The following is a 14,013-nucleotide window of genomic DNA, read 5'->3' on the forward strand; positions in this document are numbered from 1 at the left end:
TGCATTCAAAATACTGATCTTTAATCTGATCTGCTGTGTCCTGCCATACTCTACTGGGATCTGCCCACAAAGACTCCATCTGCAGCTCGTATAGAGTATTCTGTACATGAGATGACCAAGTATTCTCCCTGCACTTCGCAATGAGGGTGACTTCTTCAAGGGATTTAAAGTATATTGCTGCCTTAGGATTTCTTATCAGCCTAACCTAATCAAGGAGAGTGGTCTGAAGGCTGCTACTTCCGATATAGGGGTCAAATTGAGCCACGCATAGAGCGCCAGTAAAGGGAGTGCCCTGCCCCAACCCCAGCAAAGCTCTTAGGATGTATTCTTGGTTACTTGGAGAGATCGTACATTCACATAACCCCGGGCACTGAACCCCCCCCCCCCACCTCTCATCTCCCCCCCCCCCCCCACCTCTCATCTCCCCCCCCCCCCCCCACCTTCTCTTTGTTAACTAAATCGAAAGCTGCTTTAAGGTCTACAAATATTACATAGAGTGATGACTTTCGAACAACTTTTATTTTATATGATATCCTATACAGACGGAGAGCCCGGTCAATGGTCCGAATTCGCACACGGAAGCTGGTATGCGCTTCTGTCATAAGTGCATCCGCCCAACCCTAGAGGTGGGTGAGTAGGACTTTCCCCGTCCAAGAGTGAGATTGGGTGATAATAGTGTAACTACCCCGATCACCCTTCTTATGGATCTGCACTATAATGGTGGAGCACCATGAATGAGGTATATCGTTGGCAGCAAGCACTGATTTGCACACTTTAGCAAGCCCGCTGGCCCACAAGTGTGGTTCCTCACGATAAATATTTGTGGGCTCAAGGTCTGGGCCTTGTGCCATGTGCTTCTTCATACCCTTCAGTGCTCTTTCTACCTCTGGTACTAGAATGTAAATCGCACACAGCCCTGTACAAAGATCATCTCACTTCTGTTGGGCACCATACAGGCCCCTTTTCCACCCGCGTTACCAATTCCCAAATTCTTCTGGTATTTTTGCCGTGTGGGTCCTCCCTCCATTCTGCCCATATTGCCAATTAATGTAATGATTTCTTAGATTTTAGAAGGCATTTATACTCGCCCATGCATTTATGAAATAACAGTTCACTCTGGGGGCTTCAGTGTCACCGCACTAGGGCGAGTGGGACAGCTCTCTTCATTCTAAAACATTCATCATTCCAGATGACCACTGCACCCTGGTAACCTATTGGCTTTTACGTAAAGGAATTCTTTTCCCCTCAAACGTTTTTAGTGGATTGAAAACAGTCTAGTTTGAAAGTTGAAACTTGATTTCTGTGGCAAGATTTGTTATTGATAAGGCATTCTGTGTCTTGCGATCTTGGGTTGGGCTTAGGATTGATGAGCTCTCTTTTTATTTTGTAAACAGTATAATGAATTTATGCTGAAGAAGCATTTGAAAGCACCTTTGAAAAATGGATGCATGTGTAATGAATTAAATAGACATGAAGAAAAAAGTCTGCATGTCTATGATTGAATAATGTAATAATTTATGGTAAATGAAGGGCTTTTTTAAAAATTGATTACAAACATATCAAGTGGCACATCCGGGCTGTTCAGTGGGACCTCAAATCCCAGTGGGCACAGCAAGACTGGTATATGTTGGATTGCATCCATATATTGGAGGAGACTGCAAAAGATTTGCTGTGGTGGCTACAGGATCGTTGTAGTGACAGACCCTCTCATTACCCCACCCACATCTGACTGTGGTCACAGATGCATCACTGCGGGCTGAGAAGGCAATCTGGGAGAGCTGGAGATCAGAAGCCTCTGGTGTCCGGCAGAGACTGATTTCCAAATCAGTTTGTTGGAGTTGAGGGCTATTCGCATGTGTTGAGGCTTTTCTGCCTTAGAAAGGCTGCTGCAGATGCTCATTGACTACTCATCACTATGTGATACTGCGACAAGCAGGGTGAGGCATTGGTCCCTGAGTTAGGAAGTGGCTTAACAGCTAAAGAATTTTTCTAGTGTCAAAATGCCTGGTGGGATCTCTAAATGCCAGGGTGTATGAACTAGTCTGCTGATGCTTAGTAAAGCACAAATGGCAGTTTCATCTGTAGGTACAAGTTGGGGTCTTCCTGCAATTGTGAGAACCGTGGCTCTGTCTTTTCGCCACCGCTGAGAACGCAATATCAGCATGCTTGCTCGTTGGAGTTTCCAGAGCATCTCCCTCTAGATTGTAGCTTGGCCTTCTTATATACCTTCCTGTCACTTCCTCTCCTTTAGCCTGTCTCTCAGTGACCTTCCTTCTGAGGTTGCTGATGTCATCTAGGCATCCTTCCATAAAATCAGTGTATGCCATTCTTTGGAACAAATTTGTGGATAGGTGCTGCACGTAAGAAATCGACCTATTACAAACCGATTTGTTTGCAGTATTGTTGTTTGTTCCGTTACTGGCCCAGTAAGGACTTGCTTTGGGCACTGTTAAGGGATATGTATCAGCTCCTTTAGGCTTTCTTTTTAAAGTTGCTGGTGAAGCCCTCTCTATTTGAAATCACCTGTTGGAATGAGATTTTTTTTAAAGTTTTGCAATATTTACTTGTCAAAACCATTTATGTTAACACAGTGAGACTTGATTTTAGTCCTCACTCTTTTGATGTGCATACTTTTGCCCTACTGCGCAGTTGTCCACTGAGACTTGACGTTGAAAACAGTCTTTCTCATTACCATAAAATTAGCTAGACGTATGAGCGAACTGCAGGCTCTTTCTGTCATCCCACCTTATACAATGCTCTTTCCAGATAAGTTGATGTAGAGGACACTAACATTTTATATTGATCACACCAAAGAGCATCAGGTGGACAAACAGCTCTTTCTATGGTTTTCCAGAGCAAAGATGGGCAGAGCAGTGCAAAAACAGACCATCTCCCAATGGGTTGAGCCCCAGAAGGCGTACAGGCTCATTCCACCAGGTACAAAGCTGCTACCACTGTGTTGGCTCATGAATTAACTGTCTTGATCACATGTCAGGTGGGTACGGTGGGATCGGTAAATACATTCACCGAAGCACTACTGTCTTGATAGGTCTGTCAAGATGTGCATTTTGCCCTCTCAGTACTGCATGACTGCTATAGTATCTCTTCGTAAGGTGAAGAATCTGCAGTAAAAAGTACCCTTTTGAAGAACAAGTTAATAAGCTTTCTCCTGAGTACTCTGTCTAACCACAGATTCAGCGCCAATTGTCCTACACCCACATTCTGTGAACTGGACTCTTTTCCACCTAAAAAGGTTCTACTGTAGAGATCTCTCTGCATCAGATGGTTAGGACAGTATAGAAAGCAACGAACATATACACACACACACACACATGGGTGTCACTTATATGCAGCTTTGTTTGTAATTTCCATAATGTATGTATGTATAGAATGGTGGCAGAAAGGAGCCCCACAAAGCCACCTAACAGTGCACAGGAGTATTGCTTTGAGGTTTCTGGATGCAGTCTTCTATCTGGGGAATATTCACAAGGCGAGGTTTCTGTGGTTAGAAAGTCTCCACCAGCAAGATAGTTACCAGAGGAAAGTAACTTGTTCATTACTGTCACACCACTATACACAAGTGAAACATTTTTATTGAAGGAATACATATCTAAAGTCTGAAAATACTCATTGGGTTTTAGGAAAATAAATGTAATGGAAGGGAATTCCAAAAGTAGATAACAAGTACAAGCTAACCTTTTAGAAGGCTATTGATGTTTGCAGGATTACCTTCGTGGACAGAGCTAAATGTTAATAATTACATAAGGTAAGTTCTTTTTTTAACAGTTCTTTATTTTATCCTAAAGGATAGATTTTAATATTGAAATTAAAGTTTTCACAATCATAACTGTAAAGGACATAAAGGAGCATAAAATAGAATATTTGTCTTATTTGAGTTTAAAAGCAGGTAGATGAAAACATATTTTAGCTATACAAAGGATGTTTTACAGAACTTTTCTGTTTAATAATGTATCTTGTCTTATACTTGTACAACGTTTTATGCATAAATGCAAACCTTATTTTTTATGAACTTACTTTTGTTCTCAGAGCATTAAGCCCACACCTCAAAATGAAGCTGTCATAGTACATTTCAAGCCTATTACCCTAAAAGCGTCAGAAAATCGGTACACCAAAGTAGCAAGTATTTACTTTGATGGTAAGTATAAGTGCCTATTTAAATCTTTTACAAAAATCTTGTACAGAACAGTTGGACACAAGGTGATAAAAGAGGAACAACTATGCCAAAAACTATTCAGATGGAAATGTAGGATATATTACTTTTTCATTAACACCTTTAAAGAAACTTGTTGAGGGTGGAATGGTTGAAATGGACCTAAGATGGCACATGGTTTCTGGGCTCCTGGCTGGATCTCTCTGCGTCGGCCTGTGCACTCTCCCAAGGAGTTATTTTGCCTGCCTAAGTTGGTGTTTCAGAGAGGGTTTACAGTGACCCCAAAGGCATGTTTGGGAGTCAAATGGAGGGACTTGTGTGGAAGGTTTCAGCAACCTCCCTCCTGCTTTTAAGGCCTAGCAGCTTAGGAACATAGCAACACAGAGTACCCACTGAGGATGGTGGTGGCTGTCCTGCTCTCTCTCTGATGAAAGGAATGGGAGGCAGGACTGAGGGGTAGCACCATAACAACCTAAGGCGCTATGAGGAGGAAGTGAAGGTATGGAGGGCCACGGCCTGACAGGATCTGCTGTGGAATTTGGGCAGTCACATGTGAGATAATTAAGGAAACCTGAATATTTCTTAAATTCCTGCAGGACCACAAACCGGAAGAATCGGAGAGAAGCAATAGAGAACTACTCATGTCAAATTAAGATTACATCAGGAGAACATCTCCTTTTGCTTACTGTCCAAGCGTACCATGGAGGTAGAGAACCATGAAATCTGTTCAAAGGAACTCCGATCTTGCAAAAAGAGCAAACATTGTGAAACCATGGCTGGAGAAGACAGGCCTTAGAGTAACTGTGGTTTAATACAGTATCTTAAAATTAGATTTGATCTGGAAACTTAAGCCAGTCTGTGGAGGGGGGGGGGGGGGGGACTCTCCATTTTGGCAAGTACCAGTGACAATTCTACCAGAGTACTGGATCACTAAAACGGAGAGTACGTTGAGTGAGATTTTGGAGCTACAGTCTGTGCCTGACCAGCACTTGCCTGTCATCTTCCACCTAAATCTAGAGGGGACAACAACTTGCCGAAGAGCAGAGCTGGATGGATGGTAATTGTATTGTATTGTATTTGCATTTATATAACACTTACCACCCCTGATGAGGCGTCAAATCGCTTTTTCGGTGAGTAGAATGCTACTCCGGGAACCCTTAAAGGTTTAGTGGCGAATTAGTATAGTGAAATATGAAAGTAATTTGAGTGGTGGATATGTTAGACAGTTATTTTGAATTAGAAAGAAGAGGGAAGGTTCTGGAAATATATTTTTTTTGTTGAAGTTTGTAGCCCTGGGAGGGGGTTTGTGGTGAGTAAAGGGGGAGATGGAGGGGAGTTAGTATAGGTGTATATGAAATTAATTTGAACAGTGGACATTTTAGTCTGTTTTTTGGATCGAAAATGAATAGTGGAGGATCGAAGAGGGAAGGGTCTAGAATATATATACATTTTTTGTGAGTTCATAGCAGTAGGATGGGATTTGGGATGAGTAAAAGGGAGGTGTAGGGCGAAGAGTCAGGTAAGGGGTTTAGAAAGGCGTGTTTGGGAGATCTGATTAGTAAAAGAGGTACGAGATGATGTAAGGAGGGGTAAAGGAGGGAAGAGTCTAGAAAGGTGTTTTTTTTGCGGTCATAGTAGTGGTGTGGGGTTTGGGATGAATGAGAGAGTGGAGGTAGAGGATATATTGATAGAGGGATAGGGTGAGAAATAAGGTGGTATTTGGCTGTGCTGAATAAATGAAAAGTAATACATATGTAGATACATAAGTACATGGATGGTATTAATGCATAAGGAAAGTAGTATATGTAGATTAAAGATGCATTTAAAAAACTCCAGCTTTCTAGTGGTTTTGTACTTCAAATATTTATTTTTTGTTTGTAATTCAATAGTTAAACAATTGTAGATAAATAGTTAAAAAAAATATTTTTCATGCATTTCTTCATTGCTATTTCAAGAGATACAGTCCATGTTCACGTACAACTACATATCCAGCAGATGACAGTTTACACAATGATCATCTCAATAACAAACTCAAGGATAATTTTGGTGAATACTTTCCCTGACGATTCTTTCCAAATCCAGCCTTTTCAAACCTTTAACTAGGCAATCCCCCAAAACTCCCCACCCTCCCCCCTACCAGTGTCCACTAACTTGAGGTCTGTCTATCCTAAAATCAGTTGTGGGTTTCCTCTTGTCTTCCTTCCTGACTACGGGTTACAGCCCTATTGTGATGTTCATAGTCTTGTGATGTGCGAGTGGGATTTGGGGCATTTTCCTCTATCTCTTGTACCATCATACCCCAAGCCAGCAGCACTACGGGGAGCTTATCATCTCTTCTAGTGCTTCGCATATGCCCCTCCTCCGCCAGTGCCCATTCCTTCAGATCTGTTTTCCAGTTAGCAAGCAGCGGCCCCCGCTGGGTTAACCAGTGGATTGCTATGCATCTCTTAGTTGTTATAAGCCCCAAAACCAGGAACTGCCTGCTCGTCTTGCGCTTAGGGTCGCGGGGAATTAAACCGAGGAGACTAGTACGCACATCCAAAGCAATCATCCACCCCGTTATTCTTTTCAAGTCCTCTAGGACCACCGTCCAGAATGTCTGAATTATTGGACCATACCATATGTGGGAAATCTGCCTGAGCATATTGACATCTAGGGCACTTTGGTTCTCTAGATCTATCAATGGTGTGCAGCCGCCTGGGTGAAAGGTAGGTCATATGAACTATATTATTACTGAATCTGTTTGAATCTATTACATACCGACACCTTGCATACGCTTTCGTAAATTTTCTCCCAATCTCGCTGCGTAATCTCCTGTGGACACACCAGCTGCCATTTCTCCTCTACATTGAAGGAACCACACTGTTTATCATCCCTTAGTCCCCTATATAGGTGGGTGACAAGTTTTCGCCCGCCGAACATGGCAATCATAGTGACCAAGGTATGGGTGTGCCCCGGGGGCCTCTGGAAACGTTGGCCATAATTGCCGAGCTGTTGCTGCTATTTTGGCATATTGCAAAAATCGCCACGCTCCCAACTCAAAGGTAACCACCGCTTCCTGATACGTAATGATTCTGTTTTCCGGGAAGAGGTCAGACAGCATTAGGCAGCCCCCTAGCTTCCATTTGTCCGTTGACATAACCCGCTCTATTTGAGCAAAGGGAGGCAAAAGCCAGAAATCTGCTTCTGGGGCATATGGCCATTCCCGGATCAGCCTCCTGATCACTCTGTTCCATATTGCAGCTAGTAGTCCAACCAAAGGAGGGCATTGCTCCCATTGCATCCCCGTAGTCCAAAGGAGAGCTCCTAACTGGCGTTCTCTATATGTGTCTGCAAGTAGTGACCATTCGCCGGAGGGATCTGTGTCCAACCAGGCTATAGTATGCTTGCAATTTTGACGCAAAATAATATAGCTCTAAGTCTGGGATTTCCAATCCTCCCTTGCCCCACTTGCGTTTTATGACCTCTAGGCTGATCCAACAGTGTTTCCCATTCCATTATAGTTGTATAAGCACTACGTCTAATTCTTTAAATATCTTATGTGGGAGTTCGGAGAAGGAGCCCTGCATGGTGAAGAGACATCTAGGCAAGACCACCATTTTTATTAAGGTGATCTTCCCCATCAAAGAGTTTGAGTGTGTTCCAGAGGTGATGCTGCCCTGAAGATCCTTGATTATCCTCTCCATATTGTGCTTGTAAAAGGTGTCTTTATCTCTACCTATCCATATCCCAAGATAGCGTAGTGAGTCCGGTACCCAAGGGAGCCCTAGCCCAGGGAGCTTGACTCCGCCCCTCTCGGCCTCCGACCCAATCAAATATAATTGTGATTTTAATTTATTAATGCAGAGTCTGGAGGCCCTGGCAAACTGATCCAAAGCTGCAAGCAGTATTGGAATTGATTGGGTCGGTTGGCGTAAATATACCAGTGCATCATCGGCCTAAAGTGATGCAATATGTTATGTGCGACCCACTATAATGCCTTGCCCCAGGCGCACCTTACGAAGATAACACGTCAATGGCTCCATTGCTTAGGCAAACAACAAGGGTGAGAGCGGACACCCCTGCCGTGTCCCCATTTCTATTGTCATTGCATCCGAGGCGTATCCCCCGTGCGAATCCTTGCCACAGGATGGGCATAGAGCAGTTTCACCCAGTTCACAAACCCTTCACCTATCCCCATTTTTAGAAGCACCTGCCATAAGTATTCCCACCGGATCGAGTTGAACGCTTGTTCGATATCCAGGAATGCCGGAGTACTCTGTTGAAAGGAAAATAACCCAGAAAAGTATCCAGGAATGCCCAGTGCACTACCAACAAGTCACATTCAAGTGTACAGAACGTAATCCAAACAATAGTAGAATTGTACTATTACTCTTAAGTAAACAACAGTAGTCCAAACAATTTTCAAAGAATCCAAGGCTGAGAATAAGATCTTCAAACCATGAAATTGATTGTAATCTGCTTTATTCTTGATCGTTGCAGATGGAGATGAAGTTCAAAAAAAATTGGCAAACAATGCAGCTTGTAAACAGCATACAATAACGAAACTTAACATATCCCAATGCATTTCGAGCTTTTCACATAAGCCCTTCGTCAGGGGAATCTGCAATGTATCAATACATTAATTTTAATGGAAAGTATGCAGCAACGTGCGATTCACATCAATCAAAGAACATTAGGGCTCACAAGAGGGCAGGAAGAATCAACCGAGGGAGTGACTGATAGGGTTGTATCACACAGTATGTTAAAGAGTCATTGTGACACAGATCAAGAACTATAACCCAAAGAATAATGGTAGATGAGAAGCAAGCCTAGATAAATGAGCGTGACCAAGTGCTAGAACAAATAAGTGACATTAGTACCAAGTGCGGGGAGAAACACAAGAGTGAAGACGTAAAAGATACTTGTCTTACCTTTGCTTGAGTGCTTGCACTTGAAGCAAAAACTGAACCCAGCAGAAAACTGCTATTCTCTGCCGAAACCCCCCCCCAAATACTGCAGTGTGTATTATAAAAGAGGAAAAACAGAAAAGCGCAGAGAAAGCACTTAGGCGCTTACCTTGAGTGATGCGACTACCCACGCGCTGACTCAGTGGACAATAACGTGTCAGCACCTGAAAAATGGAGCTGTAGTGAAAATGGTGCCTCGCACTCCCCATAGCGCGGTGTGAAACAAGCTAAAAACCATGGACTCACCAGAAGCAGTGAAAAGACTAGCGCGAACAGCAACACTGAAGACGCCGGCTCCAGCAAACAAGCCTGTGCGTCACCACCGTATAAGTGCGTGACAGAGAAAGTGATCAAAAGCATAAAAATAGGACTAGAAATGTGAAAGGCCTAGAAACTTGAACGGGTTATAGTTCTTGATCTGTGGCACAGTGACTCTTTAATACACTGTGTGAGGCAACCTTATCAGTCACTCCCTCAGTGGCTTCTTCCTGCCCTCTCGTGAGCACTAATGTTTTTTGATTGATGTGAATCGCATGTTGCTGCATACTTTCCATTAAAATTAACGTATTAATACATTGCAGATTCCCTTGATGAAGGGCTTATGTGAAAATCCCGAAATGCATTGGGATATGTTTACGATCAATTTCATGGTTTGAAGATCTTATTCTCAGCCTTGGATTTGTTGAAAATTGTTTGGATTACTGTTTACTTAAGAGTAATTGTACAATTCTACTGTTGTTTGGATTACGTTCTGTTCACTTGGATGTGACTTGTTGGTAGTGCACTGGGCATTCCTGGATACATTTCTGGGTTATTTTCCTTTCACTTTGAATAAGGTGGCCTGCAGAGCCCCTTACCTGGTGCACACATGATTTTTTAAGTTTGATTCAAGCTTGTATAAATGACTACATTTGTTTAAATCAGAATCTTTGAGTGCATTCCAGCTGCGTATTATTCACGGAGTACTCTGTTGGGCATTTCTCCCCAGCGATTGCATGACGTGTGCGAGACGGCGGATGTTTCTTAATGCATTCCTACCTGGCATAAAGCATGACTGGTCGTCGTGAACCAGCTGTGTGAGATATGGAAGCAGTCTACTTGCCAGCACTTGGCTAATAATTTTAAGATCTACGTTCAGCTTAGAAATTGGCCTATAGGAACCGGGGAGCAGGGGGGATCCTTCCCTGGCTCGGGGAACATCACAATCAGCGCTTCACGCATTGAGTCTGGTAATATGCCGTTCTCGCCGTCTTCCATAGTAATGTCCAAGATCGTAGGGACCAAGACCCCCCATATTTTTTGTAAAATTCCGCCCGTAGGCCATCCATGCCAGGGTATTTAGCGTTTTTCAAATGGGCGATCGCCACCCTTACCTCCTCTTCCCTGAAATGGGCCCCCAGGGACTCCTGACTCTCTGGGTCAAGGCAATGTAGTTCTACATTGGCAAGGTAGGTTTCCCTAGCTTGGGTGGGGGTAGGGAGTCTGGATTCAGAATATATCTTTCGTAAATGGGTTGTAAATGCCCTATTGATCGAATGTTGTGTGTAGACCACCTGATCAGTTTTGAATGCCATAATCGGTTGAGGCTGTGTCTCCATCCTAATCAGATGAGCCAGTAGGCATACCGCTTTGTCACCCTCTGTGTACCATCGGCGCCTACTTGTGTTTCTATTATATTTGCCCAGCGTATCCCAGATGTCCCCTATCTTTTGTTGTTGTGCCGCCCATTTAGCCGGACCCTCCGTGTCTGTGGGAAGCGCGTTTTCCAGGACCGCCAAGTGTTTCTCCTGACGTTGTATATCCTGTTCCAACATTCTCCTAAACCCCACCTCAGTGGACATACACCCCCCCCGCATCACCACCTTCATCGCATCCCACTAAAAAACGTTTTAGTGCTGGCCGTATTCCAATTCATGTAGAAATAATCATCTAACCCTTTTGTTATTGCAGCTTTGTATACTGCATCCGTTAAAGCCTCAGTGTTTAGTCTCCATAGTGGTACCTTCGATCTTGGCTGGCCTAAAGTGTATGTTATCAACAAGGGGGAGTTGTCTGACAGATATCGGGCCAGGGATTGTGCCTCCTATAGCCAATTAGCTGCTACTGTCTGGATGAAGAAATATCAAAAAATCAAATGGGGAATGGATCACTTGTCCTGCAAAACCTGGGTTAGCAATTGGTAGACCTGACATCATTGGTGTGAGTCTCCCTTCCATTTTTGACGGATTGCCTCCTCTGTTTTGATATGTTTTTGCTGGATTTATGCTTTGGGCACTGTGCCACTGCTAATCAGTGCCACAGTGCAAGTGCTCCCTATGTTAAATTAATGTACTGATTGGTTATTCCACAATTGGGTTATTTGATTTACTGTCCGCCCCTAGTACAGTGCACCATATGTGCCCAGGGCTTGTAGATCAAATGCTGCTGGTGGGCTTGCAGCACTGGTTTTGCCACCCACATAAGCAGATTGTAAAGTGTGTCTCAGGCCTGCCATTGCAAGGTCCGTGTGCAGTCTAGCACTGCTATGTCGACTTGGCCAAGTGCACCCACTTGCCAGTCCCTAAATCTTCCCTTTGCTTCATACTAGAGACCCCTATGGTAGGCCCAAGGGCAGGGTGCATTTTAAGTATAAGGTAGGGCCTGCTCCGATGTGTGTAGCATGTTCAAATAGTGAATTACAGCCATTTTCGTTTTTCACTATAGAAGGCTACCTGTTCTCATAGGCCAGAATGGGCAGTAAAGATAATTACATTCTTTTTTTTAAATATTTCTTTTTATTGAAAATTTGGAGAAACAGCAAGGCAAAGACATACAATACATACCGTTCTGATTCCAAGACGGGGAAGGAAAAGCAATACCATAAAATCAGCAATCAATATATGAGAGTGGGAGGGGGGAATGAATGGGCAAAATCAAGCACCTACAACATATCAAGCAGAATGTAGGGTCTGGGGGAAAGTGGGACATCTGGGTTATCTACCACAGGAGGCGTACAGATATCTACGATAGCCATTCCAGGGTCCCCACACTCTACACCACTTCCGGGGTCGGCCCCGGGCCAAGTAGACTGTTTTTTCCCTGAACATGCACCAGTCCATGTTTTCCTTCCATGCTGCAACCGTAGGCGGTCTCGGGGACCCCCATAATTGAGCAATATCTCTTAGCAACCATGGCTCCCAGGGTCACCCACTGTGTTTGAGCTACATTGTGATCCGTGGGTTCCCATTCAGCAAACCGCGTCTAGCCTCCGGCAAGAGGGCAATCCCTGTCACCTCCTTCATTACCTCATGCACCCCACTCCAGAAGGCCGCGACCTCACGACACTCCCAAATAATATGGAGGAATGTCCCCACCTGCCCACATCCCCGCTTACACAGACCATCCTCAGAAAAACCCGTATGGACCAACCGAGGGCCCGTGACGTAAATCCTATGTAGAATCTTAAGTTGAACCAACCGGAGTCGAGCTCGGATCGCGACCTCCTTTGGGGAGGAGATCACAGATTGCCAGTCCTCGTCATCCAGTTCAAGACCATCACGGGTCCACGAATCTCGAAGATGTAACAGGAGGTCCGATTGTGGTTCTGAAGATTCTGGATTCATGTAATCGTTCTGGACTCGAGAATTAAAACGTCGTCGAAACATGACGAATTTGGTATCAAAAGACCGAGAATGACGAGCACACCATGTACATATGTTTTCAGCATATTAGAGTGACGATTTCACCTCAAAATCGTCATTTGCGTTCTGAACCCTTGGCTTCCATTTATGTGTTGCCCTTTACATAGGCCTTAATCCAGCTGAATTCAATTCAGCAAGGACACATACTCCTTAATCGACTTTCCTATGACCTGTGCAAGTTGGAACCATTGCCCCAGGCCGAACTCGTTAGGTCAGTTCCCCTCCCAGTGGCCGAACAAGATAGCATCAAGGCTCAACAAGCCATAAAACCATTTCAGCGCGCACACCTGCCGTATCTTGCTCACATCTGTCTCTACTCTTTTTGCTTCACTTACTTTATGGTGGGGAGGTGCCTGTTTTATTGGGGGTCCACCGATATCTGATGAAATGTTGGGCCTTGCCGGGTGATTTGTTGTAGGCAGCACGACGTGAAATATGTACATGTCATCATGACTCTGCTTTTCTTTTGTAACCAAGACCTGTAAATGAGATATTGCAAATTCGAAGAATGTTTGCCTGAAGCTGAATATTCTGTATAAAGAGAGAAGCCTGACTTTGTAAATTGAAGCAGTCTCCTGAGAATATACTTCCCCGTGTGTTGTACTTCTAGGACACTTGTTACCTTGGTTGCAGCCAATAAATCGATCTTTGACTTCACCTAGAAGACTCTGAGTTTCTGTGGTCTGGATCAGGAAGAACCCGAGGTCTCTGGGTGTACCCTGACACCGCTGGGTTACCGGTTCTGTGCCGGTTCTTAAAAACCCAGTACCTCACGATCTATCATTAATGAGTTTTTTATAGGGAGATGGTGCGATCAGGCACATAGCCGTCCAACAATCTGTCCTCAAGCGGCGACTATTCCGGGATTACCTCCCCCACCGGGAAAACCGATCTCAAAGCATGGCGAACCTGGACATAACGGAAGTATTCAGAATCACTTAATTCAAACTCTTCCTGCAACAACGCAAACGATTTTACCTGACCCTTGGATAATTACATTCTTATAATCCTAACTGACTCAGGGAACATGGTAGAAATTCTAATTTAGTATGCCTGAACTCAGAATAATAAAATACATCTTTTTGTAAAGTTTATTTTAATATTTTGTGTTTGCAAATACCACTTTTAGAAAGTAGGTATTTGCTTGCCTAACCATTTGAGCCCGCCTCTGCTGAGTTGTGTATTCCTTGTCTGGGTTTGTGTGTGACAGGGC

At 43.9% G+C, this 14,013-nt stretch overlaps 1 protein-coding gene across 1 annotated transcript in view; it reads left to right on the plus strand.

Moving 5' to 3' along the window:
- TMEM131 (transmembrane protein 131) overlaps positions 1–14,013 on the plus strand; it is a 1,081,228-nt gene that overhangs the window by 437,724 nt on the left and 629,491 nt on the right. Inside the window, exon 12 of the mRNA XM_078658243.1 lies at positions 4,048–4,156. Coding sequence (XP_078514369.1) covers positions 4,048–4,156 — 109 coding nt within the window. The remainder of the gene's footprint in view (positions 1–4,047; positions 4,157–14,013) is intronic.

The sequence above is a fragment of the Lissotriton helveticus genome, chromosome 8 (assembly GCF_964261635.1).
Source record: "Lissotriton helveticus chromosome 8, aLisHel1.1, whole genome shotgun sequence".
NCBI lineage: Eukaryota > Metazoa > Chordata > Amphibia > Caudata > Salamandridae > Lissotriton > Lissotriton helveticus.